The sequence below is a fragment of the Daldinia caldariorum genome (genome assembly GCF_022478825.1).
Source record: "Daldinia caldariorum strain CBS 122874 unplaced genomic scaffold F4812scaffold_2, whole genome shotgun sequence".
NCBI lineage: Eukaryota > Fungi > Ascomycota > Sordariomycetes > Xylariales > Hypoxylaceae > Daldinia > Daldinia caldariorum.
In genome coordinates, this window is record NW_025953038.1 from 739,384 (window position 1) to 764,492 (window position 25,109).

A 25,109-nucleotide genomic window follows, 5' to 3' on the forward strand; every position below is an offset into this window, starting at 1 on the left:
TGCGTAAGTACTTACCTAAGGTACCTGTTACTATAGTACATTTTTCAAACAAAGAGGACAACCTGTTGAAAATAAATCCTTGCACGTGGCTGACACTTTCCATGAAGCCACCGATAATGACATGATTGGTCCGATAGCGAATCATAGGACTAAAAAGCTACAGATGTGGAAATTCTTCGAAAACACCAACCAGGAGGTACCTATGTACCTTACCTTCCCCCGCGCGTGGAGAGGAGGTACATACCTAATAAGTAGTACGGGGTCGGATTTCATCTTGGCTTTTACGTCAAATTTAATAAGGATTAGCCTTTATTTCGTCTAAAATAACCATGCCTAAAGTCGATAATGAAATTAGCGGTCGTCTTGCCCTTATAACGGGTGCTTCTGGAGGGTATGCTAACACCTTATAATCATTCATATGCACATTAGGTACCTGCTATACCTAATGGATGAATCGTCTGTCTACCACTTAATACAGCGTTGACAAATCATAGCATTGGCTCTGCGTGTGCTCGGGATCTTTGGACTCACGGAGTCTCCCTTGCTCTAACGTGCTTCCATAACAGACAGCCGGTAGATGACTTAGCAGAGGAGCTTCGCAAGTCCGCTGATAGTGGAAGCCGCAAGATCACCATTCATCGTATTGATACTAGCTCGGCGGAAGAGATCGAACGGCTGTTCCGTGAAATCAAGGAGCAGCACGGTCAAGACGGACCAGATATCCTCGTTTCCAACGCAGGCTACGGGAAGAGGCGCAACGGTATCACGGATGTGAGCTTGGAAGAATTCGACTATACCATCAACGTGAACTTGCGGGCTTCTTTCATCCTCTCCAAGCTGAGCATACCCCATATGGAGGCTCAGGAGTGGGGTAGGATTATCTTCATCTCTTCGATAGCCGCCCAAGGAGGAGGCATCAACGCCTGCCATTACGCAGCTTCGAAAGCGGGCTTAACCGGCATGATGAAGAATCTAGCGATGAAGCACGCGAAGGTAGGAATTACCGTCAACGATGTAGCTCCGGCTATGATTGGAGAGACGGGAATGATACCCGACGAGAAGTTCGTCGAAGGCACGCCGGGTGACGTCAAAAGCATCCCAGTAGGACGGTTGGGAACACCTCAGGAATGCGCCAATATCGTTACTATGATATGCAGAACGGGATATTTAACAGGTCAAAGTATATTGTTGAGCGGTGGTTTGAAATGATAGATACCTTCAGTACTTGGTATGTACCTCTTATAAATTAGCTCGGGATGATTGTTTTAAGTCGATACCTATGTTTGAGCTAAAAGAAGAAGAAAAAAAAGAAGATATTAAGGGTCATACAGCACTACTAAAAGTGACTAATTACATAATTGTTCCTCCTATAATGTATTGCTAAAAATGTTTACCAAGTAAGTACTATTCATCTTAAAACTTAGGTTAAGTACATAGTCCTTAGTGTTATTCTCATCCTCGAGAAATAATTACCGAAACAAAAGAAAAAAGAAAAAGAAAAAGAAAAAAAGCCGTAGACTGTTTAACTCCAAACTATATTTTAGCGGCAAGCGTCGGCAAAAGGTTCCGGAAACTCAAAGCGGCCCGCCGACACAACGGGGTGGCGAAATCCGACGCCGGACGAAATTTATCGGCTCCGTGGCAACGTGTGTAACCCCCGCCCTCCTTTCAGCTTTCGAAGTCCCTGAGTCCTTGGATGACTCAACTTCGGAGTCAAGGCAAATTTTAACTTCGACGATCTCGTTTCACTTTTCGTACACCCCTCATTTTCCCCATTTTCATTATTCATGGCTCCCCCCTTCTTTCCCCATTAAAGTCTTCACGTTCTTTAAACTTTTTTTTTTTTTTTCTACCGTAGGTAACTGCCCCTGGTTTCATCCCCCGCCTACATCATCGCTGTGGCCACACAAATCCCCCATCGCACATCGCAGTATCCAAAAGTTGTGTGGGAACCACAGTTGCCAAAATTACCTTGTTTTATTTAGAAGCGGGAAACAGAAAGCAAACCACTTTTTTTTCGTTTTTATTTCTTCTTCAACTCTTTAATAAACCCCCAATAAAATGAAAACCAACCTATCCGGAGAATACCGAAAGACCACATACATACCTCCTACCACACAAAAAAGAGATCACTTATAAAGAAACTGAAAAGTGGTCGTCAATCCCCTCCCAAACCCCAGGTTCTAGTTTCCCCCACCAACGGAGTTTACTCCGCCAATACCAACCCGACCCGGAAAAGAGACAGAGAGGGAAGCCAGCCCTGAGCCAACCAGTCAGACATCACGCAGGCAAGCAAGCAAGCACCTCCCTCCCTCCCTTCCAAAAACAAGAGAGAAAGAAAAAAATATAATTCCAAGATGGGAACGCCCTTCATCTCACACCTGGAGCCCACCCGCCTCGACGGGTACGACCGCACGCGGCCGCACGACCAGCAGCCGGCGCGGGTGCCGCGGACCTTCTGCGACGCGATGTCGGTGCGGGAGGCGGTGTTCGTGCGGGAGCAAGGCGTGCCGCTGGCCAACGAGCACGACCCGGACGACGCCCGCTCGTGCCACTGGGTCACGTACGCGAGCGTCAACTTCACCACGGAGCCCGAGCGCCGCCACCCCACCACCGGCGAGGTCCTGAGCCGCCGCAAGTCCGAGACCCGCACCCTGGCCATAGGCACCCTGCGCGTCGTCCCCTTCCCCCACCCGCCCCATCCGCTTCCCGGCGGCAGGTACGTGAATAACGTGCTCGTGCTGGTGGGCGATGATGAATACGACGACGAGGAGAACGAGAAGAAGGGAGCAGATGGCAGTGGTAATGGCAATGGTAATGGTAGTGGTAGTGGTAGTACTGCGCCAAGCACCACCACTAAGAGACCTAGAACCCGAACCCTATCCTCGGTCGACGAAGAGCGCCAAGCCTCGGCGCTCCCCTTCGGCACGGACCGGCCGACGACATACCACGACGGGAAGGAGCCGTACGTGAAGCTGGGGCGGATGGCGGTGATCCCCGAGTTCCGGGGCCACCACATCGCGGCACAGCTGTGGCGCGCGGCAAGGAGGTGGCTCGAGGAGAACCCGGCCTTCTTCAACCCGAGCGTCACCCAGCTCGGCATGGACCAGCTCAAGGTCTGCACCCCCGGCGCCATCCCCAAGTGGAACGGCCTCGTGTGCTGCCACGCCCAGGAGGGCGTCGTCAAGCTCTACCGGAAGTGGGGCTTCAAGGTCGACGAGGGCATGGGCAGGTGGTACGAGGAAGGCATTCCGCACGTGGGCATGTTTTTGCGACTACCCATTCAGGACGGGACCCCAAAGGTATGATGATGATGACGGTGGTGGTGGTGATGGTGGTGATGTTATGGGAAGTTTACGGAGATGCTAGTTATTGCTTAGGCTTTTGATATTAGGAGTATGTATGAGGGAGGTGGAGGTGCTGGTGCTGGTGCTGGTGGGGGTGGTATAAGAATTACTACCGGACTGGCGTTACGTTGCGTTGCGTTGCATTGCATTGCTATTATTCACAATGATACCAGGCCTTATAAAAGGGCCAAAAAAATTGCACTCTCATATGCCATTTGTTTGCATTTTTGCGAGAGCCATATCAATACAACAATAGGTAGAGAGCAAAATAAATCCTATAACACCAGTATCGTTTCGGGAATTGCTTGATTTTCAGTTCATGATTTTTGCCCACACGGGCAGAGAGCCTTTATTGAAAGAGGCCTATGTGACTAGTATGCCATAGAACCGCATCCCGCCTGAGCCAGAAACGCACAAATGCAGAGTGTAAAATGCCCAGATCGTCCACGCCGAAGAAAACCCAGAGAAACTGCCTCCCCTTTTATCGGTTGCTCTTGGCCACACGCTCCAACTCGTCCTTCTTCTTGATGGCGTACGAGTTGCTGCTTCCCTTGGCAGCGTTGATCAGCTCTTCGGCCAGGCACTCGGCAATCGACTTGACGTTGCGGAAGGAGGCCTCTCGGGCGCCGGTGGTGAGGAGGGCGATAGCCTGGTTCACTCGTCGGAGAGGAGACACATCGACGGCCTGTCGTCGGACGGTACCGGCGGAACCGATACGGGTGCTGTCTTCTCGGGGGCCGCAGTTGACGATGGCGTCAACGGCGATCTGGATGGGGTTCTGGTCGGTCATCAGGTGGATCTATAATTGCGATATTAGCGTCTTTGCCAGGTCGGAAGAGCAATATACATATATAATATATATACATATATAATATATATACATATATATGTATATATGTCTAGTTCGGGTGTTCCTTACGATCTCGAAAGAGTGGGCAACAATTCGGACGGCCTTGAGCTTCTTGCCGTTGTTGCGGCCGTGCATCATGAGCGAGTTGGTCAATCGCTCGATGATGGGGCAGTTGGCCTTGCGGAATCGCTTGGCGGCATATCGACCAGCGGAGTGAGGAATGTAGACGGGGGATCGGATTTGGATGTAGTCGCTATTAAGAGTGTTCCGTTAGTTTTTTTGTCCTTCTTTTTTTCTTAGAGTCATCCATCTATCTCCATCCCAATTCTTCATGCGTATTGGAGAATCCAGGCTGAATTGAATAAATAAATCTACGTCGCGTCGCCCAAAACCCAGTATTTTTCTTTTTCCAAAAAGTCGAATCGAGATTACAGGAAATCGAGTAGCCAAAACTTACGTCAAGGAGATATCGCGGATCTCAACATCCTCGTAGCTCCCTATTTAAAAGAGTCAGTCGCAATGCTCCAAGGGTCGGATAATAAATTAAAGTCGTAGGCGAGAGAGGATATAGAGAGAAGAAAGGGAAAAAAAAGAAAACGTACATCGGTTGAACAGCTTAACGCTGCCAATCTCGGAGACGACGTCCTTGGGAAGGACCTGGTAGGTGGTGGATTCGACCTCAACCTCGCCGTTGTCAGACATCTTGATTGTTCTGGCGTTCTGGCTGGGGGGAAGATTGGTGTTGTTAGAGGTCGAACGTTTGGTGGTGGGGAGGATCGCGAAATTCCACTGTTGAAGTTCGAGATAGAAATTTTGGCCGGGTACATCCGATTGAAATTCGTGGGTAGAATTGGTGCGCTAGGGCTCACCGGTTAGTGTGCGATAAAGGCCAGTCGGCGCGTCGGTTTGTTCCAGGCGGTGGCAGCTGGCAGCAAGAAAAAAAGAAAAAAAAAGATGTGGAGTATACACGTGATGAGTACGTACCCTTCATCGTTTCACATGCATGTATGGATCCGTTAGATAGGCCCTAGGAAGTGCTTGTCCCACTTAAGTGTCCCTATATTCTAGAAAGGGGGGCACATCTCATCCCACATCATGCTCCTATTGATGAGACTACAAATATTTCACACAATAACTAACTCTATAACTCCGAATAAGAAGCAACGTATAAATAAGAAAATATGAGTTGTTATAATTCGTTTCTTCTACAATTCCATAGGACGCTTAGAAGCAGTAATTGACTAGGTAGGTATCAAAATGCCACCGCAATCCATATACAACCTTCCCTTTCTCCCTATTCACTCTTTTTCTCATCATCTATTGAAACGCCTTCCCCTCTCCAGGCTCATCAACCCCCAACCCAATTTTACCCACCGCATTTCCAGCCTCCAACCTCCTATGCGCCTGTCTGATGCCCTCCGCCGTAGCCTTATAGCGCTCGTTCAAATGGCACTTGATAACACCCTGGTCCAGCAGCTTCGCCAGCTCCTCGTACCACTCGTGGTGCTTCTCCTGCCTGTCGTTGTAGTAGTGGTGATACGGCCCCGTCCCGACCCAGCACCATACGAACGTCAACGACTTGCTCATCATCTGCGACCCGTACATGTCGAAGTGGGCCTGCACGATGCTGCACACCTTGCCGAACGGCGCTAGCACGTCCGCGATCGGGAACAGGTACTGCTCTGTGCGACTCGTGATGTACGCGTACTTAAGCGGGACGTCGGCCGGCAGGTTAAGCTCCTTGATCTGCTGCACGATGTCCTTGCGGTGGTTGACCACGTGCGTGGCGCCCATCTTCTTGGAGAACTCGACGGTCTCGGGTCGCGAGGCCGTGGTGATGACGATAGGCAACTGGAGGATGTATCGCGCTACTTGGGATGTGATCGATCCCATACCGCCGCCGCCGTTGATGATAAGGATGCCGGCCTTCTCGCCTTTTTTAATGTCCAGGCGGTCTACGAGAGACTCATATGCGGTTGCGAAAGTCAGCGGCATTGCTGCGGCCTGGACAAAGTCGAGAGACTTTGGCTTGTGGCCGGCATGACGCTCATCCACGATCAGCTGCTCAGCGTAAGAGCCTTGAAAGATAGGGTTGCCAAGGTAGTAGACCTCTTCGCCAGGCTTGAAGTACTTCACATCTGGGCCCGTTTCAAGAACAATGCCGGCACCGTCGTAGCCAGTGATATGTAAATGTGGGGACTCTTGTGTAAGTGACTTGACCCGCTCGTAATAGTCAGGGGCATCGTCGTAAGTGCCAGCGCGGACCTTCTTGTCGATCGGGTTAACCGAGATGGCCTTTACCTGGACGATCATTTGACGACCCGTGGGTTTTGAAGGCTTAGGGACTTCCATCGAGCGTAAGTTCTCGACGGGACCGTACTCTGTTACGCCCACCGCATACATGGTTGAGGAAGCCATTGCTCAAAGAAACAGGGGGGTATATCGATATACTCAAGAATCAATGGTGTTGTATTAGTGTAGTAGCTTACTGTGTGGATAGTGGACTGTAGACCTTCTATGCCTTGACTGATGATATAAAAGCTGAATGTGAAGCTATACTTTGCAAACTCACCTTCGCATATTTATATGCGACTCTCGACACCCTTGGAGTTTCCACGCTGACGCGCTGATTAAGTCATCGTAACTTTGGCAATCCATCCTTGCCGAAGAGCGAATGAAAACTGATATGCTATAATGCACTCCATGATGCTTACTGAGGTACGCGATGATCGTGAAGACGTTAGCATGCGCGCCGTCCTTCATCTTGCATATATTTCTCTTTTACAAATCGAGATGGCAGTTTTAAGGGGGAGAAATGCCCGATGAGATAATTCGACGAATCACAACCACGCCGACATACCGACACGGGACCGACTGAGCTCGAAGGGGTTACCGGAATTTAAATGAAGTATCATTTGAACGACAACCGAACTTCCAATAACACGCTCGAAGTAATCGTAAGGGTTAAACATATCTACCATAACCTCGGTTATGTATGACATTGTTTTACATTATGTTGGTGAAATTGATTAGAGGTTTTGAAGTATCACGGTGATGGTTTATTTAATTGCTAATTGGACTTGAAGATGGGGGTAATTTGATGTTGTAAGTAATACCCACTGTTTACCTAACGTAACCACCCTCCAGACTCGAGTCTAAGGTATTTCTAATCTAGCAGCCACAATGTGGCTCGCTTCTAACCGGCGTCAATGTCTGGTGCCAGGCACTTCCAAACTTCGGTCGATCAAGTTAAAGTGCGAAGTGCCAACATTGAAGCGCCATACATGTACGTAATAAAGTTTGAACCACGTAAGCTCCGACCAACCATAACCGTGCAATTCCCAATTCCCAATTCCAGTACCAAGTTCCAATTCGCGGACTTCGAGCTTCCGGTGGGAGACTTTCGCAGTCTTTTTAGTAGTTAGAACAAATTAGGTATACGAGTTATCCGAGCTCTGCCTCTGCACCCGAGCACATATAACGAGGCCACATTGCGTTACCTGCTTCTGGGGGTCTTGTCCCCTTTTCCAGCGTGAGAAGACAAAACCAAAAAGAATTAATTTCGGGCAATGCTACTTCTTCTTCTTCTTCTTCCGAATTTCTTCTCTCTATCTTCCAAGTTCTAAATTGTAGACGTGAGAAGCCTACCTAGGTTAAGTAGGTATTAATTAGCATTGGCTCTCGAGTATCGGTTATACCCTATCATGGCAGAGATCCGTCAGCGCAAGGGCAAAGGCCCCGCGAGGGACGACGTCCGAACCGCCGTCGTCGAAGAACTCGATACCTCGGAGTCGGACGCATCCGCATCCGCACCCGTTTCCAAACCAAAGCGTAAACCCAAGGAGCTCGTCGAAGACGACGAAGACTACAGCCCTTGGGTCGACGTCCTGCGCGTGCTCTCGTTCCTTTTCGTCGCCTCCTGCGGCCTCAGCTACCTCGTCTCCAACGGCGAGTCGTTCTTCTGGAGCATGCGCGCGCCGCCTAAGTACCTGCAGGTAGACTGGTGGAAGAGCCAACTAGTACGTCCCACCCCTACCTACACCCCTACTTACTTACCCTAGGCAGAATATTCTAACGTTACCTTTTCCCCCCCACCTTAGCGCGGTCCCTTATACCTAACCCCCGCCGAGCTCGCCCAATACGACGGCACCGACGAGTCCAAGCCCATCTACCTCGCGATCAACGGCAGCATCTTCGACGTATCGAGCAACCGGCGGACCTACGGCCCGGGGGGATCCTACCGGTTCTTCGCGGGCGCCGACGCCGCGCGGTCCTACGTGACGGGGTGCTTCGCGGAGGACCGGACGCCGGACATGCGCGGGGTCGAGGAGATGTTCCTGCCCCTGGACGACCCGGTCGTCGACGCCCACTTCAGCCCCGAGGAGCTCGCTGCCCTCAAGGAGAAGGAGCTCGAGGAGGCGAGGAACAAGGTCCACGAGGGCTTGCTGCATTGGGTCAGGTTCTTCGAGAACAGCCCCAAGTACCCCAAGGTGGGCTACGTGAAGAAGGATAAGGATTGGCTCGAGAGGGAGCCCCGGAAGGAGTTGTGCCTTGCTGCCGCGAAGGGGAGGAAGCCGAGGAAGATCCCGGGCCAGGAAGACTCGTAGGATAAGGTAGATAGATGGGTGGATGGTTCGTTCTTGTTCTAGGATATATGTGCCTAGGAGTGTAATATGAAGGTTATATGCAATTTAATAACGGGAAAGCAGCAAGCAAACTCGAGGTGTCCGGGAGAAAGAAAAAGGGAATCAAGGTTTACGCAAACCTGGTTAGAACGAACGAGTTGATTGAATTTTAGATATTTCAGCTCTCATCTGATATTGTGGTGGTGTAAGTTATACCAGAAGTTAAGGTGATGATGCTGGGTACTACTACTACTACTACTACTACTACTACTACTCTCAGGTGCAACAGATCAGATTTCTTCGATATCGAGATATGGAAGAATGGAAAGCGATCTCCCTCAGCATTCGAAATCCGCACTCCTCAGCTCAGACACGATACGGAAGAAGAAAAAAAGAAAATCAAAATTGAACCAATAATAAATGCAAGTAAAAGGGGAAAGAAAAGAGAAATAAGAAAAACAGAAAAGAAAAACTTAATACCACCCGACCAACTCGGTTTTTGTCTATCGCTATGTTCTTAGGATATGTAACCTTCCTGTTGCTGTGGTAGATCAAGTACACTAGGTACACCTATGCATGCTTACTGTACCTCCTTACGAATTAATACGTTATGGTTTCAAGGCACATTGCAAACCAAAATATCAGTCACATCCAAAAGATCGTAAAGACAGTCTTTGTTTTTGTGTTCTCTTTGGAATTAATGGGTATATTATCAAAAGTCAGGATATTTCATCTAAAACTGGCACAATAAATGCGAATCGAACCGAACCGCCTGCCCCCTGGGGCGGAGAATCCAACGTAAGTAGGTAGTTACATGATACACGTGTAAAGGGGTTGATCTATAATCCGCAACGACGCGATCGCCCATCCAATGGGCTGGCTCGACGCTTTGCTTGCTTGCTTTCTTTCTTTCTTTCCCCCCCTCCATCTTCGCGATATTAGGGCCTTGAGTCTGGGGCGTGCGCCGCATGACTCGTCGTCTCTTGTCATTATATCATAGCAACGAGGCTATGGAAGAGCTTTCGTTCGTTATGTACTGATATAGTCCGATCATAGCATGAACATGGCAGCGACCAGACCAAGGAGACCCATCGAGCTGGAGGCGCCGACGATGTTTGCGGCGGCGGTTGCTATGGCAGTGGTGCTGGAAGTAGCTGATGCCACAGGGGACGAAGATTGCGTGGCATCCGCACCAGTTCCAGAGCCAGAGCCAGTGTCGGAACCAGATCCCGAACCAGAGCCAGATCCAGAATCGGATCCAGAGCCGGAACCAGAGCCGGAACCAGAGCCGGAACCGGAGTCTGAGCCAGAACCTGAGCCAGAACCTGAGCCAGAGTCTGAGCCGCCGGAAGAAGTGCCATTGCCAGACGAACCGCCAGTAGGGGTCAAAGGAGCAACGTTGGCAGCAGCTCCCTTAGCAAGATCCTTGAAGTTTGATAGGCTTCGTGTGGCGTTTGCCGCAGTGCTACTTAGGTTAGCATTCATCCATCTTCTATTCACTTCGTGTGGAGCACGGTAACTTACTTCTCGTTAACTACCATAACCATTCCGTTTTGGCAGTGCTTGCCCTGAGAGCAGTAGAACCACAGCGGCGTCTTGGCGGAGACCTTGACCGTGTACGTGGGGATCATGCCCATGGCCTTGCTGGCAGCCACGGGTTGGTATCCGGAGAATATGCCGGTCTGGTTGGTGTGGTCGGAAATGGGTGTGCAGGGGTTGTCGAAGTTGGACTGGACTACACTGTGGTTGCCACCTCGGAACTGGAACTGAATCATATCGCCAACATCCGCCTTCAGGTTGTCCGGGCTGAAAGTAAGAGTACCGTTGGGAGAGCCGACCGAAACCACGTGGACCTTCTGCGCAACAGCGGAACCCAACAGGGTGAGAAGAGCGGCGGTGGTAGTAGAGAAATACATCTTGACTGTTTTGATGAGTGTTTTCTGACTTTGTCTAAATATAATAATAGAAAGGTCGTTTAAGAGAGCGTATCTATATGACAAGCGACTCGCGCTGAAAAGGGCTAGCCTTAAGAATATTAACAGTAATACGAAAGAGAAGAAAAATAGAAGACAGGAAATGAATATTCCAAAGAGAAACGTAGAGTTAGCTGAAGTGAATTAGAGAGGGACAAAAAAAAGAGACAGTCCCCGATGTTTGCGGGAGTGGCATGAGTTTTAAAGGGCTCTCCAGCATAAACTAGACGAGCGAAGATGAGAGATCACCATTGCTGGGGGCGGTTCCCTCACCCATGTCCCAGCGTGTCGTATGTACACTAGAATCAAGGACGGTGAAGGAAAGAAATCCATGAAACACGTTTTGACCATATACTAGATGATTAGTCTTGGTAATGCGGAAATTGTTACCACCATACCACCTTAGCCAGGGGTATATTTGGGAGGGCCTAGACGGACAACTCGACAGCCGGAATTACCTCTCACAGACCCAGCTGCCACTGGTCATATCTGAGATTTCCTTGGCATTAGCAAAGCCTCCCGGTTGGGACTGGTTTCCGTGCAGGGAATAATACCCTTATCGCGGAGAAAAGATGAAGTTCTTCTGGCTGTACGCGCCATCCGACTGATACCCTACAAAGCTCGTTTGACTTAAGTACGTATCATCAGATCGAATACGTCTCATTTGAAAATGATGATATCCAATAACAGCGATTATAAGAAATGTATTCCTTTTTTTTTTACGATACAATACTGTGTAGCAGCTAGTAATGAAAGTTACGAATGTAAGCTTTGAAATGTTTTGAATCCGGGAACTGAAGCTGTCAAAGACTCGAAGTTGAGAAGACCGGGGTACGTACTCCGCAATTCAGCAGGGAAAGGAATTAAGGTTAGGGGCTTTGTAGGGTCTAGCCGTTAGGAGGCTTAAGACCTAGGTTAAAGGAGTTGTAAGCGACGAAGGGTCCCGGGCCAGGGGTTTTTTCGGAGCACGGATGTGCCTCAGCATGGCTCCAGTGTGACACCAGCCAAACTCAACCGGTTTCATCTTATCCCCTTTTGGGGTCGCTGCCGCCGACAATTCAATTAGACCAGACGGAATCGGTCACACAAGCGAAAGTCATGTGCTTTGACAAGCCCGGGATAGCTTACATGGTAAAATCAATTTTCATCACCATCCCGTATATTCCATTGCAATTTAGTAATCTTGACAAGTTTTCAGGGGTCGAAACGCTAACGACGGGGGAAAAAAGGTTGGGATTGAGAATTTCATAGCTTGATGCAACATCGTCGAACTGGGTCTCGCTACGATGGGAGTGTTTCTAGATTCCACGTAAGACACTCGAAACGAACTGTATTTTTTGTTTTGATATTCATCATTTCGTAGGCTGGATGGTTTCAATTTCGGTATCAATCCGAATCCATAACCACACTGCCCTTGATCTTATGTCCCTTAGTAAGAAAATTCTAGAATCGGTAGACTGATTGATATCACCCGGGAGGTAAGTTGAGGGAAAAGGACCCTAGACCGTAAAGGACGATGCCGTTTCAACAGAGCGGTTGACCAGAATCTGAATCCTCAAACACCAAACACAGTTATGTTTCTAGGTTAGCCCATTAGGCTTCAAGAACATAGTGCTCAACCAACCCTCCCTCCCGAGAAACTACCTGAGGTACTCAGCTAGCAAGGGAAACGCCAAGTTCTTTGTGACGGCGGCTTCGTAGATCGATGTGGAGGGTCGATTCGCTCAAGTATACCTACTTGACAGTGCCTCCCTCGCTCCACTATCGTTGATCATGATTCCGACCCCGTCATAGATCATATGCGTTGAATCAACAACACACTGCCGATACCGCCAGAAGCGTACCTGCGTAGTACACAGATTCGAGGTAACGCGCCCAGAAAGCCGCCTTGCCCGCAAGTTTATCTTTCTTATAGATCAAGCAGCAGCTGCGGCGCAATCTTCTCCAGATCCTCGACCTTTTTTTGTGTGTACACCATTAGCATCGCATTACGCAGAATCATCCACCTACTCCTCCAGAGGAATAAATGAATAAATAAATAAAAGAAGAAGAAAGAGAGCTAGCTCACCTCCAAAAACCCCTTCTCCTTCTCCACCACCGTCCGCGCGATCGCCTCCCGCACGAAGATGTCCATGTACTTGGCGATGGCGGCGTTCGCGTCCTTCGACACCCGCGTCCCGTCCTTCTCGAAGAACTGGTGCAGCACGTGCGTCAGGAGCTCCGGCGGTATCGTCTTCCTCTCCTCCAGTTCCAGTTCCGCTTCCGCTTCTTCCTCGTCGTCTACCTCCATCGTATCATCCCGTCGTCGTCCTCCCCTTCTGTTGTTCCCTTCTCCCTCCTCCGCGAACGGATCCGCGTCGCTCGCGTCCGAAGTCGCGGTTTGCGCCTGCGCCTGAGCTTGAGCTTGAGCTTGAGCTTGCTTTTGCTTGTGACTGTGCGCTCGCGAACCAAATGCAGAAGAAGAAGAAGAGCCCGATGCCCGGTTCTTAGTAGACGGTCCGGAAGTCCCACGGCCGGGCATCTTACCCGTAGATTGCTTTGGGGGCATTATTCCAGATTCGATTTAGCTCCTGTAAGTCCTCAGGTCTTCAGGTCTTCAGGTAGGTACCTAAGGTAGGTTAGGTCAGGTCAGAGTGGCAGCAGATATCTCAATCTTCAAAAGGTACACGGTGCGTTTTTAACGCGATCCTTTTTTTCCCCGAAATACTTGATGAATTATAGTATGTACAGTACTTACCTTGGAAATTGAACAAACTTGTTATTATTTAAGTTTTCGCCAAATTCCGTACACCGCGATTTCTTACAGCTGCACGCCACCTGTCCCTCCGTCGCCAATTACAACGCCCAATTCGACTACCCAATTAATTTCCCTGGTGGATAGGATACGTGTATTCTATATACTGTAGTCTTTATACCAGTAGTAAATTCGTAGTTGTATCAGAACAAATTGGACACCTACAAAGCAAAAATACTGCATTCACAATTGGCATTATTAAACGTGTAATTACTCATTTCAAAGCATCACTTGCATTCAGAAGTCTATAAGTCGTATACAACCGAAAGACCGAAAGAGCCAGGCCCCATGCAACCGTCGAGGGAAAAAAAGGGGGATTTAGGACGTAAAGCAGAAAGAATACAGTCAAAGGAATTGCTTAGGATCTAAATTACAGCGGACAACTAGCTGACAAGACGATGCGAGACATGTGTGCCCTGTCTGCCAGTAAAATCCGCAAAAATCAAGCTGTTCCAGAACGCCACGGCAATGAGTGATGCCCTGTAACAACTTTCCACCGGAGCGTCCGCCACGCTCCTTTTTATCAACGGCCCTTTGTCACCTATCCACCCTATTACACCACCACCACGCCTCTCCGTCTATGAGGTATGAGGGAATTTAACCGGAACCACCCTTGAAGGCCTTTCCGAAGAGGAGAACCTGGAGCTGATCGTAGATCGAGAGCACACCAGCACCAGCCACACCACGGAGAATGTTGGCACCAGCACCCTTGAACAGGGACTTGACACCCTCCTTGGCAACGATCTGGCGGGCAGCGTCGAGAGTACCCTTGTACTTGACGGCCTCACCAGAGGTCATCATCATACGACGTCGGATAGTGTCAAGAGGGTAAGAGGCGATACCGGCAGCGGTGGTGACACACCAACCGAGGATGAAAGAGGCAAGGAAGTTGTTCTGGAGAGAGCCGGTGAGGACGACGGGCTTGATGGAGTCGTACAGACCGAAGTAGAGACCACGGTAGACGACGATACCAGCGACGGAGGGCATGAAACCACGGTACAGACCGGGGATACCGTCCGAGGCGAGGGTCTTTCGGTAGACGTCAACAAGACCGTTGAACTGACGCTCACCGCCCTTCTTGGCGTTCTTGGCATCGTTGGCCAGACGGGTACGGGCGTAGTCGAGCGAGTAGACGAAAAGGAGGGAAGTAGCACCAGCAGCCTAACATATAGATATCAGTATGCGTCAGAATAATTTTGGAGATAGAGCGGAATAAAACTTACACCACCGGACGCCAAGTTACCAACCATCCACCAGGCGTATCCGTCACGCTCCTTCTTGAAGCCGAACATCTTCTTGAACTTGTCACGGAAAGCGAAGTTCAAGGCCTGAGTAGGGAAGTATCGGATAACGTTGGCAGTGTTACCACGCCATAGGGACAGGACACCCTCCTCGGCGGTGGTTCGTCGGAAGCAGTCAATGATACCGTTGTACTTTCGGTCCAGACGGCCGGTCTTCAACATCTCATCCTGTTTGATTTAGATACATTAGCCTTGTCATTCCCATCAAGGATTTCCAGCCCTATATGCTGCCACATAGACATGTGAAGACACATATACGTATTGTGGAGCCAGAGGTGCATAACTCCAATGGGGCTTTTTTGATTTTGCGGCTGAATGTGATCTACGTATCAACATACCTGGTTCTGGATAAGAAGCTTGACACGCTCGATGGGAGCGGCGGCAGTCTTCGAGACGGCGGCGGAAACACCACCCACTAATTAGCCAGTTAGTAAACAATTATAGCGCATAGCGACCAGTGTCACGCCGCATCGGATATCGATGTATCAGCACGAAATCCGGTCGGATTCTGATTTAAGTGCGGTATAACGTACTCAAGAAGTCCGCCACGAAGGGCTGCGATATCAGTTAGTTTAAGTTCATTGTTGAGGTAAATAGTGTAGGTAATAAGTATGTGTATGTGTGTATATGGAAGTCTGAGCATTTTTCATCCCGGCCATTTGGGGTAGATACCATCCTTCTAAGGAGCGGGCCACCTTCGAAATTGCTCGAAAACAGGCTTCAACTGTCTTGGAGAAAGCAATTGAAGCCGTCGATGGTATGCGCGAGGGGTATCAATGGCTAGACGACGGTGGAGGGGGAAAAGGCCAGTGCTCAACGCACAAGCGAGGGATTTGATGATGATGGAATTATAAAGGAAAAAAAAAAAAAAAAAACTTACCGGCATGCCCAAAACCTTCTGCTGTTGTTGATCAGACATCTTGTCGGCTGTTCAAAGACTTCCTGATCTTTGAAAAGAGAAGACGAAGTGAGTGGAGATTAGAAGAGAACGAGGGAAGAAATGGAGAGGAGTGTGAAAGACGGAGGGCGTCGAGCGAAATATTTCTACTGCGACTGGGTCTGCAGAAAATATTTTGGGGGGAAGGAAAAAAAAATTGCTGCGGGTAACTGCCAAAGGGAACAGCTTTTTCTAGCGACTCTTCCCGGACCCGCCGCTAAAACTGCACTGAGACCCTTCCCTCACTTTCTAAACTGGCGGTTGCCCCGAGACCAAGTGTGCGTGTCACGTGCAATTATGGATCTAGTATGCTAAAAACTCACTGTAGTAACCTGCAGTCACCTGAAGTAACCACTAAATGTCCAGGTACACTTTGGTTGTTTGGGCACCAGTCCTGGCGGCTACCTACTGTATGTATTGTAGGAGGTATTGTACAATACCTACCGACCTAATCTAAGGAAGGCGCCTGCCATAAACTGGTTAGAGAGGTACCTTACCCGCCAGCCCGCTAACACTCTGCCGGACGATTTCGGGACGGCCAAATTCAGGCCAAAAGGATCCTCCAAGTACCTAACCTACTATGTATCACCTGAACGTGGAGTCTCACTTCCAATTACTAGAGATCGGATGCGAGCTATTTTATTAGTAACCTATCTAACCTAGGTAGTTTCCGCTTACCCTTTCAACCGCTTATCTTTTTAGTTGATAAGTTGGGAATTAGTAAATCTGTCCTATTGACATCTTTATGTTTTGATTTGTGATATCTAACAAAGAGTCTTTTTTTATACAAGTTCTACAACGAAAATCTAAATGATATAAAATACCCGTGTATGTTTTGCTAGCGTGTACCGTGCAGATCTCATCTAGAATTTTTAAGAATTTCTGGCAAATTAAATCCCGAGTGTCGGTAAAAAGAAAAGGGAAGAGAGAGGGTCAAAAAAAAAAAAAAAAAAAAAAAAAAAAAAAAAAAAAAAAAGCGAAGGTTGTTGTTCATCCACATCCACATCTACATGCGTACATGCATCCAGCGTCCAGGGGTCTCTCTCTCCTTGAATCTTTTTATCCCGTTCCCCGAGTCAGGTTTACGGCTCAAATGCTCGAAAAGTGGCGGTCGTGCCTTGGGTTAGGTCGGCCTGCTGGAACTATATGTGCGCGCACATAGTAGGTATTGTACACGGTACACGGTACACTTAGTAGAAAGTATCCATGCTGCAAATCGGGATTGCCTAGATGTGTTGTAGCTACCTAATTCATCGAGATACGATTTCCTATTGGGCGAGATTCGGGAATTTATCTACCTACGTGCCCTTGTACCGTGTACGTCGCCATCTTTATAGAAACCGGATTACGTACAGACCAACTAAAGAAGGCGAAACGCTTCTGGCTAGAGTGGAATATGACACTCACTCCTATATTCCTATTGGATACGTTATGAGGGCTTGATAGGTTTTGTGATAGTGAACAACCTATACTGGCCTAGTCCAAACACTCTTATTTCGCAGTTGGGTCCAGTACATGCCGCCTAAGTACTGGATACCTACCTATCTCTTATACATACCTTATGCCACCATCTAGAAAAAGATGTCCTACGTCTGTAACTAGTTTGGTGTATAGATTGGTGTGCGCCTATTGATATATGTTTATGCTTTTAGAAACGTACTGGAAGCTTCTCTGGAATCCATGACTTCCTCAATTTGTTTCCTGGTGGATTTTAGTGTTAGTTGTTCGTCTAATGGACTTACCTTATCCATGGGAAGTTGCTGAGTTTACGGTTCCTATAATGAACCACGTCTTCCTTAGAAATCAAGATGCGGGTATTATCGTGGACTAGGAAGTCCCACCGTACCTACTAGGTATACTCATGAAGAGCAAGGAATATTTATAGCATAGCTTCCAAGATAGCACATACGCGCAAGGCGAACGAATTATGTACGCAGATTCATCGGGGTTTCTCATTCGGTCCCTATCTGAATGCAACTGCAAGCGAAATTCTGAACCATAACCATCCCAATGCTACGCCGAGGATCAAATGCCTGAATCCATCAAAGCCGTATCCGCGATCCATCTGGCCCGCCGAACTCTATCGTCGACTGTCGACCGAATATCATCTTTCAATCATGGTATCGTGAGAGTGATGGGTTTTAGTCCGAGGCACCGACAGCTCGGGCTAGAAACGGAGTGTCAGCTATCGCATTTCTCTTTTTCTCTCGTTTTCTCTCTTTTTCTTTTCGGGTTTGTGCAGGGGATAAGACACATACTGTAGATCTTCATCTTGCTGTGGGTAACAATGGGCTTGATCTGGCCCTTCTCCTCAAGATCCTTCAGGCATTTTCGTGCCAGCGAGCCGTTGATCTTTAGCCTATCGACGAGGGTGGCGACTGTGACGAGACGGTACGATTGAACGTCCTTGTAGAGCTTCTCAGAGGTGGTCTTGTCGAGCAGGACGGCGTGCTGAGCCTTGTCCTTGACTAAATTATGAAAAACAAGAGGTTAGTCCAGCAATATTTCGAGAGAGACCGTCGCGCGACAGGTGGTGTAATGTCTTCTCAGACTCGGAAGACGCTCATCGCGAAATTGCGTAGTACTTGCCTTTGCCCCTGTGATGCGAACGTTAGCCAAAATTGTCATTCTAAACACAATTCGTTATATGCGATACTTACTTCGACCACTTCTTCTTCTGCTTCTTCGCACCGGACGCTGCGGGGGCCATTTTGACTGATTTGTGATGTTGGCGTTTGCAGTTGTAATTGATGTGTGAAGGTGGAGGGGCCGAAACAATTAAATTTTCTAAAGTTCGCTTCAGTGTTGTGGGCAGTCAAAATTCCACGTGACTTGAGCTAGAAAGCCTCCCAAGTCCATGCGTGCCCCGTAACATGTACCTAGGTACCTACGGTTATCATGCCCCTTTCTGCAAGAAATCATTCGAGATTATATTGAACACTACTACGATAAGCCCAACGTAAACCTAGCGATATATTATACTTGAATAACCCGTGGACCATATATTCCATATTTAAGCGACATCCAAATCTTAAACCACCGTGGAGCGCTTATCGGCAGCTTTGGAAACGGCTTGTTGCATCTCATTCAGGGCGGTAATGAAGTATTTCATACGAATCGTCCTGCACACGTTGCGATCCAATGGTCGGGTTTCCGGGATACCTAAGTTCGCCATGGCCGCTGCGTTGAGTACAGCGTGCATTCCGCTGTCTTCTTTACACGCCAGTTAACATTTGGCATTTTAGCTATGTTTCACTCGAATCTCCTCAAGGACCCAGCTTTCCTGCTCTAGGATCCATTCTAAGAGTAAAACCAGAGTTGTATGTAACCTATAGTTACTAGCAGTAGGACTGGTAATGGTGATAGGATGGGATGTCTTGATACGCTTTGGATTCGTATAACAGACGAGGGTCCACCCGTTATCTACATATAGTGAGGTATTTGAGGCTCGAATGCCGAGCCACATGCAGTGTAGTCATATACATTCTTCAAATCAGATTCTAATATATAGCCCCTAAGATCAGCCGCTATGTCCCCTTGCTTTGTATCGATCGATGTGAGGACCTGCGTGTCGGCGTGGTTCAGGGACTTGATGTTGTAACCTTCAAGTCGACGTCTAGCCGTAGCCACCAGCCACGAAATCACCAGCCACACATCCATGGTGGTTGTTGGTTCCTGCTTTCTTTCCCCCCACCAATGTGGAAACCCTTGAACGATCTGTGCAGGTTGCATAACGCTAACTAACTCGACCATTTCCGTTTCACTTTTAAACTTTCCTGAAGTCTTTCAACATTCTCTCCTTCGTCGTCTTAGGGGATGTCCGGACGCGAGAAAGGATCGCGAATTGATGCGTAAGGAAGTCAAGAAGTCATGAAATAACTTCAGTTTAATAGTTTTGAGTGCAATTTTTCTAATTTTCTTTTCCATTCCTTCGGTTTAAAATTTATTAGTCTAATGCAGGCACGCGCTGCTGCCTCCTTAGCCCATTTTCAAGTACAAGTCGCGCAGTTTATACTCAATTCTATATTTTATAACGGTTTAACTTTCTCTTGATTCAGTATCAATATTCTTTCAGCCGGTAAACATCTCGTATTGCAGCTTTAGCCAACCATGAGGGGGCTCGGCTCGGCCCTGGGGCTACGAATAGGCCCGCGACGAATCTCGTTCCTTCTCGTCCTCCTCGGTCTATTCGCCCTGTTCACTCTCCTTTTCACGCTACCTAACTCGATACCGACTGGGCCTAGCTTGTCAAAATCAATGGCCGATCATAAGTTCTCTATACCGAAATATAAGGATAAATTCTCGTCAAGCATATTGAACCCTTTCCGGCCAGCTTCTCACAAGCCTCCCGAACAGAAGAACTCGACTTATGGGGAAAGCTCGTGGTATTCAAACTGGAACTGGAGGAATCCCTTTTCGTCTTCTATTACGCTGGACGAGAACCGGTCTCTCCTCCCGCCTTTGAAGGAAAGAGCTCCTATTTACTGTTACTATGACACCACTGTTCAGCGGGACGAACCTACGAAGGAGGCAGATAGTGCGCTGCTGTTGACGTGGAGGCGCGCTTGGTGGGTCAAGGGATTTAAGCCTATTATCCTAAGTGCGGCAGAGGCTATGAATAATCCGCTCTATGACGAGCTTCAGAGATTGGATGTGGAACCTAGTTTCAAGAAAGATATGATGCGCTGGCTTGCGTGGGAAAATATGGGCGGTGGGCTTCTCGCGCATTACTTATTACTCCCCATGGCTGCCTACGAAGACCCGTTGCTCTCGTTTCTACGGAGAGGAGAATACCCAGGCTTGACGAGGTGGGAGGGTATTGATAATGCTCTATTCGCTGGTCCCAAAGTCCAAATTGCCGATGCCATTGTTCAAGCGCTCCGAGACCCCAAGACCAAATCCGCCAAGGACATAATCTCTGCAGTTTCCAGTGAAACTTTCCGCGTCGATCCGTCTCATGATTCACTAGCGTTCTACGATACCAAGACTATCGAGAAGACCTATCCGAAGATAGCGGAAGAAGTCGCAGCAGACCGTGACAAGGGCATGAAGCGCTTAAACACCCTTATTAACTTTCACCTACATAATACTTGGCAGGACATTTTCAGCAGCGGCATTGCAGTCCTCAAGCCCATGCCAACTCACACTACCCACATGATTGAGCCTGCCTTGGACCTAGCAACTAGGCTTGCGATCTGTAGTGACAGTCCAATGCCGGCATCGTGTCCACCGAATATTCCAAAGTGCTCGCCCTGTGTATCATCTCACCCTATGAAGGTCTTCACTCCGGCGCGCTATAAGAACAATACGGATTTGTATACTATAGGAACAGTCCCGCACCCGTACACATTGCGTACGTTGGACACGCTACGAAATAATTTGGATATCGCCTACATCAGGCGAGAGATTACAAGACGTGACGAATGGCTCTATCTAATCTTTCAAGAGCTTCTAGGCACGGGCATTTCTGGGTCGATGCGCGTGCTGACATTCAAGGATGCCGTGGCTGGCGAATATGCAGCATCCCACTCCCTCTGGCTGACAGCCGAGAAGGAGTCAGTCCCGGATGATCTGGACTGGTGGTTCGGGTTTGAAATTCCGAGTAACACGACTGATGACGGGAAGTCGGAGACCCCGGTTCCAGGCCCGGAACGTCGCCCAAAACCCCAACACGACCCGGCGGATGGACCAATTCCTTCCGATGACGACCTCTTGCGTGAGCCAAGCCTCCTAAATAGGGCGCGGGAAGTAATCAAGAGCAAGGAAAAAGAGGATGAACGTATACGGAGTGCTATTGAGGCCTGGAACCTGGCAGATACAGAGGCCTGGCGATTCGCTAAGGCATTCCTGGCACGTGCCAGGGTGGAGAGGCTGAAGTGGGAGGAGGAAGAGAGCAAGTACGCTGAAGGCGTGGGAAGCGAATCTAGAGGGCGAGGATCTAGTTGGCTTCGCTGGGGAGACGAAAAGAACGAAGAAGACTGATTACTACCTAAAGTAAATACGAAGCATTGACGATATGTACGGGTGGTAATGGGTGTGTATAATTAGGCTCGAGTGTAATTGGCCGTGGCCAGATACGTACGACAGGTAAGCATGGAGTTTACGCGTTGCGGGCCTGTTAGACTAGAACTTCGGTAGATTTGCGTTGAGGTCCTGCTACCTAGTTAACGCAGGTGTATTCTACCTAATCTAATCAAGATAGTAGATATTATATAAAGAGTGTTATGCCCTGGATTCTAACTAACTTAGGGCTTTGGGTGAGCTAGGTACCCTTTTTTTCAAACCAGGCCAGGCTGTTGAAAGCCGACTCGAAGGCGAGAGAGAATGTTGAATTCGAAAGAAAAAAGAAACAACCGAACTACTAAGCAAAGAGAAAACAACCAGGGGAACATTATGTTGTCCTCTCTCCCTTACGAGCCCGAGACTGCGATGGTATCTCCGCCCATCTCGCCGCTCAATTCCCGTGACGTGATGCCGCGTCTGGTTAATCCGGAGGCCAAGGCGGCTACGGTTCCGGCACCCGCTGGACCCCTCTCCCCCCTCCCATCAGTACTCGTCGACAACGCGGCCGCTTCCGCCGCCGAGGCAAGATACGACTGCAGAGCGGCGCTAGCGGCCTCGACGACCTTTTCCGCGTGGGCCAAGGCGTTTCTCAGCGCCTGGGCGGTGAGGTCCTCGGGGGGAGGGATTTCCGTCAGACCACCACCAGCGGTTAAAGTACTACTACTACTGGTGCCGTTTTCAGGGGCGGGTTCCTTGTTGCGGGTACCCATATCGCGGAGGTCATTTCCTTCTCGCTCCCGCTCCCGCTCCTCGAGGAGCTCGAGGATGTGGCCGTTCAGCCAGAGGCCGGCGAGCTGGGCCTCGGACATGTCCTTGGCGCCGGCGATGCGGCCGCGGCAGGAGGGCGCGCCGCACAGGCAGTCGAAGGGCTGGGCCATGGACCACTCCGTGGACGGGTAGAAGAACTAATTGGCGGAAGAGGAGATTGTGAGCTTCTTGCGGGGGGAGGTGGGGACGGGCTTACCGGGTGATTTTTCTTTTTTTTCTTTTTTTTTCTCTTGGATTAGGAGTAAGAGGAGGAGGAGAGGAAGGAAGAGGGAAAAGGGGGAATATGGCAAGTGTGACGGACGGTCAGTTCTTCACCGGGGCTGAGGCCGTTGGGGCCGGCTCGGACGTTCATGTTGGCGGTGTCGAAGATGAGGGAGGGCTCGCACGAGTGGTTGATGTACAGCAGGTCGCTGTTGAGGTCGAGGTGGGCGTCCCGGCCGCACTGGACGGTGGCGTAGCTCGGGGACGCGGCCAAGGTGCACGGGGGGAACTCCAGCTTCGCGTACAGCCCAAATGGGGGCAGGGAGATCTTGGACAGGCTCTTCGACGAGAACTCGTGCGGGTTGATGATCACCTCCTGGATGTCGGGGTGCGAGGGCTGGTCCCAGTGCGGAGTCAGCGGTGCCATTGTTGTGTTGTGTTGCGTTGCGTTGCGTTGCGACTGATTGATGATGATTTGATTTGACGTGTTTTTATCTCCGAAAGCCGAAAGGAGCAATAACTCCTTTTTCTTCTTTGGTTTTCTTTTTGGGAAGAGAATTCGAAGCGAGGTAGTATAGTTTGTAAGATATTTGAGATGTAAGTAAAGGATTCGATAGAGGACCGGGAGATGATGAGATGCCCATTTTCTCTATCGGCTGCGGCGTCACTTCTAATTCTATATTACCTGATGGATTCTACTTTAGCGCTGAAAACCCCCCGGGGTTCGGTTATGTTAGGTTAGTGAAGCGTAAAAACCGAGGCATGCAAGGGATTATAGAAATTGTTCTAACTTCCATAGGATTACTTAGGTATATCTTCCCCGAAGTTGTGCAATTACATAGTACTTACCTAGGTACCTAGGTAGGTAGATAAGTATCCGTAACGCAGCCCTACGCTTTCGGTTACGTACATAATATTTTAGCGAATCTTAGCGTAGGACTTAAATGCAATAAGAGATGGGGAGGTTGTGGGATTGGTTGACTTGATTGTAGAAAATGCTGTGGTGATATCTGATATCTGAAAATCCATCACAGATGATACCTACCTAGGTAGGTATATTGCCAGAAGTGGGCAACGAATCCTGCAAGAATACCTGAGTCTAGCTCGATATGGTCCTAGGTCTACAGGGGAATAGATCTCAGCAGGTACAATTACCGTAAAATATTATGAACGGTACTTCCAGTTATCTTTTGCGATAGAGCGTCCCGAGGTCATCATGTACATTGTTAGGTGTGGGGTGATCCCCCGCCGAGGTGAGCTAAAATGTAAATTCAAGAGCGTCATTTTGTCTAAAACCGATACGCTACCTAACCTAAGGTAGGTAGATCTAAATAGTGGGTACCTGAAGAAAGGTTAACCGAAATACCCGTGACGGCGTAACCCCCATGCAAATACCCACATTATATACCTAGGTACCCATATTTAATTGTACTGTACGGATTACAGGTATGAACTCGTGATGGTCCTTTTATCATACCTACAAGATTACCTCTTACATACAACCGGTACTTGTTCACTTCTCCTTTCCACAGCCGATTTAATTGGGATGGGGGGATGAGGTGAATTCTCCCCTTTGGAAAAGGAAAACGGGTGCGTCATGTCGTGCTACATCCGGATGAATACCAATATGGCAGAGCAGGTAGCTGTCGACGAGTTGAATGAGGAGCACTAGGAGCTTTATATAAATATATATATAAGTTTACCTGAAGAAGTCTTCTAGAAGAAAAGTCGCGTCGTCCAATTCTGACAGCCAAATCCCCGGAATGCGGCTGACTCGATATTAGACTACCCGCCTGGCGTGCAGAGCCTAGAGAGACCTCCCGCGATGCCATGCCGGGATGTCCTGTAGCCCACGCGATGCGCATTGGCCCTGGCGATCTCGCGAGGGCCTGGTCAAATTGTTATTCTGAAACATACACCACTTGGCACCGGCATACCTAGTCCAGACTACTCTGGGCTAAATGTCCTTCCAGTCAGCTCATCGTGGCCGTGGCCGATGTAGCAGGCATCGATATTGCCCGCCCATCCAAGTTGTTGCTGCGCCCAGACCCTGGGGCTTTTTTTTCCTGCTCACTCTTCTAGGACACGGCTGTGCTTCTCCGAGACTTTCCAGACAACCCATTTCCAACCAATCTAAGCTAGCCGCTGACTTGAGTGGTGTAGGCTGTCGCCGAAAATCCCCATGGACGCATTTGCATCAGGTGGATTCTTGAGTCACGATTCGCTGATATCAGCCTTTTGTTCTACATA

At 49.0% G+C, this 25,109-nt stretch overlaps 11 protein-coding genes across 11 annotated transcripts; 4 read left to right on the forward strand and 7 right to left on the reverse strand.

Moving 5' to 3' along the window:
* The first annotated feature begins 178 nt into the window (after positions 1-178).
* F4812DRAFT_413145 (NAD(P)-binding protein) lies at positions 179-1,592 on the forward strand. The gene is made up of 2 exons (XM_047932761.1): positions 179-391; positions 495-1,592. Exons 1-2 carry the CDS (start codon positions 330-332, stop codon positions 1,207-1,209), a joined length of 777 nt encoding a protein of 258 aa, XP_047793515.1. The 5' UTR covers positions 179-329; the 3' UTR covers positions 1,210-1,592.
* Positions 1,593-2,201: 609 nt separating this feature from the next.
* Positions 2,202-3,525, forward strand: F4812DRAFT_170135 (uncharacterized protein). Its single transcript, XM_047929925.1, has one exon. The coding sequence runs from the start codon at positions 2,358-2,360 to the stop codon at positions 3,306-3,308; it is 951 nt and encodes a 316-aa protein (XP_047793516.1). The 5' UTR covers positions 2,202-2,357; the 3' UTR covers positions 3,309-3,525.
* Position 3,526: 1 nt separating this feature from the next.
* On the reverse strand, positions 3,527-4,899 carry F4812DRAFT_467387 (40S ribosomal protein S5; the record flags this gene model as incomplete). The annotated part of the gene is made up of 4 exons (XM_047938649.1): positions 3,527-4,146; positions 4,267-4,450; positions 4,655-4,694; positions 4,800-4,899. The coding sequence occupies 4 exons, from the start codon at positions 4,897-4,899 to the stop codon at positions 3,829-3,831; spliced, it is 642 nt and encodes a 213-aa protein (XP_047793517.1). The 3' UTR covers positions 3,527-3,828.
* A 402-nt stretch (positions 4,900-5,301) lies between these two features.
* On the reverse strand, positions 5,302-6,887 carry F4812DRAFT_170177 (GroES-like protein). The gene is made up of 2 exons (XM_047929926.1): positions 6,770-6,887; positions 5,302-6,647 (listed from the first exon to the last, which is right to left on the reverse strand). Exon 2 carries the CDS (start codon positions 6,613-6,615, stop codon positions 5,515-5,517), a length of 1,101 nt encoding a protein of 366 aa, XP_047793518.1. The 5' UTR covers positions 6,616-6,647; positions 6,770-6,887; the 3' UTR covers positions 5,302-5,514.
* A 530-nt stretch (positions 6,888-7,417) lies between these two features.
* F4812DRAFT_413157 (cytochrome b5) lies at positions 7,418-9,489 on the forward strand. The gene is made up of 2 exons (XM_047932762.1): positions 7,418-8,216; positions 8,298-9,489. Exons 1-2 carry the CDS (start codon positions 7,902-7,904, stop codon positions 8,802-8,804), a joined length of 822 nt encoding a protein of 273 aa, XP_047793519.1. The 5' UTR covers positions 7,418-7,901; the 3' UTR covers positions 8,805-9,489.
* Positions 9,490-9,607: 118 nt separating this feature from the next.
* On the reverse strand, positions 9,608-10,953 carry F4812DRAFT_170199 (uncharacterized protein). Its single transcript, XM_047929927.1, has 2 exons — positions 10,347-10,953; positions 9,608-10,287 (listed from the first exon to the last, which is right to left on the reverse strand). Exons 1-2 carry the CDS (start codon positions 10,736-10,738, stop codon positions 9,873-9,875), a joined length of 807 nt encoding a protein of 268 aa, XP_047793520.1. The 5' UTR covers positions 10,739-10,953; the 3' UTR covers positions 9,608-9,872.
* Positions 10,954-12,114: 1,161 nt separating this feature from the next.
* On the reverse strand, positions 12,115-13,528 carry F4812DRAFT_170211 (CENP-S associating centromere protein X-domain-containing protein). The gene is made up of 2 exons (XM_047929928.1): positions 12,864-13,528; positions 12,115-12,752 (listed from the first exon to the last, which is right to left on the reverse strand). The coding sequence occupies exons 1-2, from the start codon at positions 13,341-13,343 to the stop codon at positions 12,705-12,707; spliced, it is 528 nt and encodes a 175-aa protein (XP_047793521.1). The 5' UTR covers positions 13,344-13,528; the 3' UTR covers positions 12,115-12,704.
* Positions 13,529-13,802: 274 nt separating this feature from the next.
* F4812DRAFT_413164 (ADP, ATP carrier protein) lies at positions 13,803-16,041 on the reverse strand. The gene is made up of 5 exons (XM_047932763.1): positions 15,771-16,041; positions 15,424-15,445; positions 15,229-15,305; positions 14,813-15,058; positions 13,803-14,750 (listed from the first exon to the last, which is right to left on the reverse strand). The coding sequence occupies exons 1-5, from the start codon at positions 15,807-15,809 to the stop codon at positions 14,187-14,189; spliced, it is 948 nt and encodes a 315-aa protein (XP_047793522.1). The 5' UTR covers positions 15,810-16,041; the 3' UTR covers positions 13,803-14,186.
* Positions 16,042-17,754: 1,713 nt separating this feature from the next.
* Positions 17,755-18,588, reverse strand: F4812DRAFT_413170 (ribosomal protein S25). Its single transcript, XM_047932764.1, has 4 exons — positions 18,488-18,588; positions 18,417-18,424; positions 18,086-18,295; positions 17,755-17,994 (listed from the first exon to the last, which is right to left on the reverse strand). Exons 1-4 carry the CDS (start codon positions 18,535-18,537, stop codon positions 17,969-17,971), a joined length of 294 nt encoding a protein of 97 aa, XP_047793523.1. The 5' UTR covers positions 18,538-18,588; the 3' UTR covers positions 17,755-17,968.
* A 941-nt stretch (positions 18,589-19,529) lies between these two features.
* On the forward strand, positions 19,530-22,023 carry F4812DRAFT_170354 (uncharacterized protein). Its single transcript, XM_047929930.1, has one exon. It carries the CDS (start codon positions 19,938-19,940, stop codon positions 21,807-21,809), a length of 1,872 nt encoding a protein of 623 aa, XP_047793524.1. The 5' UTR covers positions 19,530-19,937; the 3' UTR covers positions 21,810-22,023.
* Positions 22,024-23,390, reverse strand: F4812DRAFT_170353 (uncharacterized protein). Its single transcript, XM_047929929.1, has 2 exons — positions 22,960-23,390; positions 22,024-22,795 (listed from the first exon to the last, which is right to left on the reverse strand). The coding sequence occupies exons 1-2, from the start codon at positions 23,284-23,286 to the stop codon at positions 22,238-22,240; spliced, it is 885 nt and encodes a 294-aa protein (XP_047793525.1). The 5' UTR covers positions 23,287-23,390; the 3' UTR covers positions 22,024-22,237.
* Between the last annotated feature and the right edge of the window lie 1,719 nt (positions 23,391-25,109).

Coding starts and splice junctions, on each gene's coding strand:
- F4812DRAFT_170199 (XM_047929927.1), bottom strand. CDS start 10,738: ATGTATTTCTCTACTACCACCGCCGCTCTTCTCACCCTGTTGGGTTCC. Junction 10,288..10,346: donor GTTATGGTAGTTAACGAGAA/GTAAGTTACCGT, acceptor TAACCTAAGTAG/CACTGCGGCAAACGCCACAC.
- F4812DRAFT_170353 (XM_047929929.1), bottom strand. CDS start 23,286: ATGGCACCGCTGACTCCGCACTGGGACCAGCCCTCGCACCCCGACATC. Junction 22,796..22,959: donor GCCCCGGTGAAGAACTGACC/GTCCGTCACACT, acceptor TCCGCCAATTAG/TTCTTCTACCCGTCCACGGA.
- F4812DRAFT_170177 (XM_047929926.1), bottom strand. CDS start 6,615: ATGGCTTCCTCAACCATGTATGCGGTGGGCGTAACAGAGTACGGTCCC.
- F4812DRAFT_170354 (XM_047929930.1), top strand. CDS start 19,938: ATGAGGGGGCTCGGCTCGGCCCTGGGGCTACGAATAGGCCCGCGACGA.
- F4812DRAFT_170135 (XM_047929925.1), top strand. CDS start 2,358: ATGGGAACGCCCTTCATCTCACACCTGGAGCCCACCCGCCTCGACGGG.
- F4812DRAFT_413145 (XM_047932761.1), top strand. CDS start 330: ATGCCTAAAGTCGATAATGAAATTAGCGGTCGTCTTGCCCTTATAACG. Junction 392..494: donor ATAACGGGTGCTTCTGGAGG/GTATGCTAACAC, acceptor GACAAATCATAG/CATTGGCTCTGCGTGTGCTC.
- F4812DRAFT_413157 (XM_047932762.1), top strand. CDS start 7,902: ATGGCAGAGATCCGTCAGCGCAAGGGCAAAGGCCCCGCGAGGGACGAC. Junction 8,217..8,297: donor ACTGGTGGAAGAGCCAACTA/GTACGTCCCACC, acceptor CCCCCACCTTAG/CGCGGTCCCTTATACCTAAC.
- F4812DRAFT_170211 (XM_047929928.1), bottom strand. CDS start 13,343: ATGCCCCCAAAGCAATCTACGGGTAAGATGCCCGGCCGTGGGACTTCC. Junction 12,753..12,863: donor AGGAGAAGGGGTTTTTGGAG/GTGAGCTAGCTC, acceptor ACACAAAAAAAG/GTCGAGGATCTGGAGAAGAT.
- F4812DRAFT_413170 (XM_047932764.1), bottom strand. CDS start 18,537: ATGGCCCCCGCAGCGTCCGGTGCGAAGAAGCAGAAGAAGAAGTGGTCG. Junction 17,995..18,085: donor CAGCAAGATGAAGATCTACA/GTATGTGTCTTA, acceptor CTCCGTTTCTAG/CCCGAGCTGTCGGTGCCTCG.
- F4812DRAFT_413164 (XM_047932763.1), bottom strand. CDS start 15,809: ATGTCTGATCAACAACAGCAGAAGGTTTTGGGCATGCCG. Junction 15,306..15,423: donor CTTCGTGGCGGACTTCTTGA/GTACGTTATACC, acceptor CTGGCTAATTAG/TGGGTGGTGTTTCCGCCGCC. Junction 15,059..15,228: donor AGCTTCTTATCCAGAACCAG/GTATGTTGATAC, acceptor TAAATCAAACAG/GATGAGATGTTGAAGACCGG.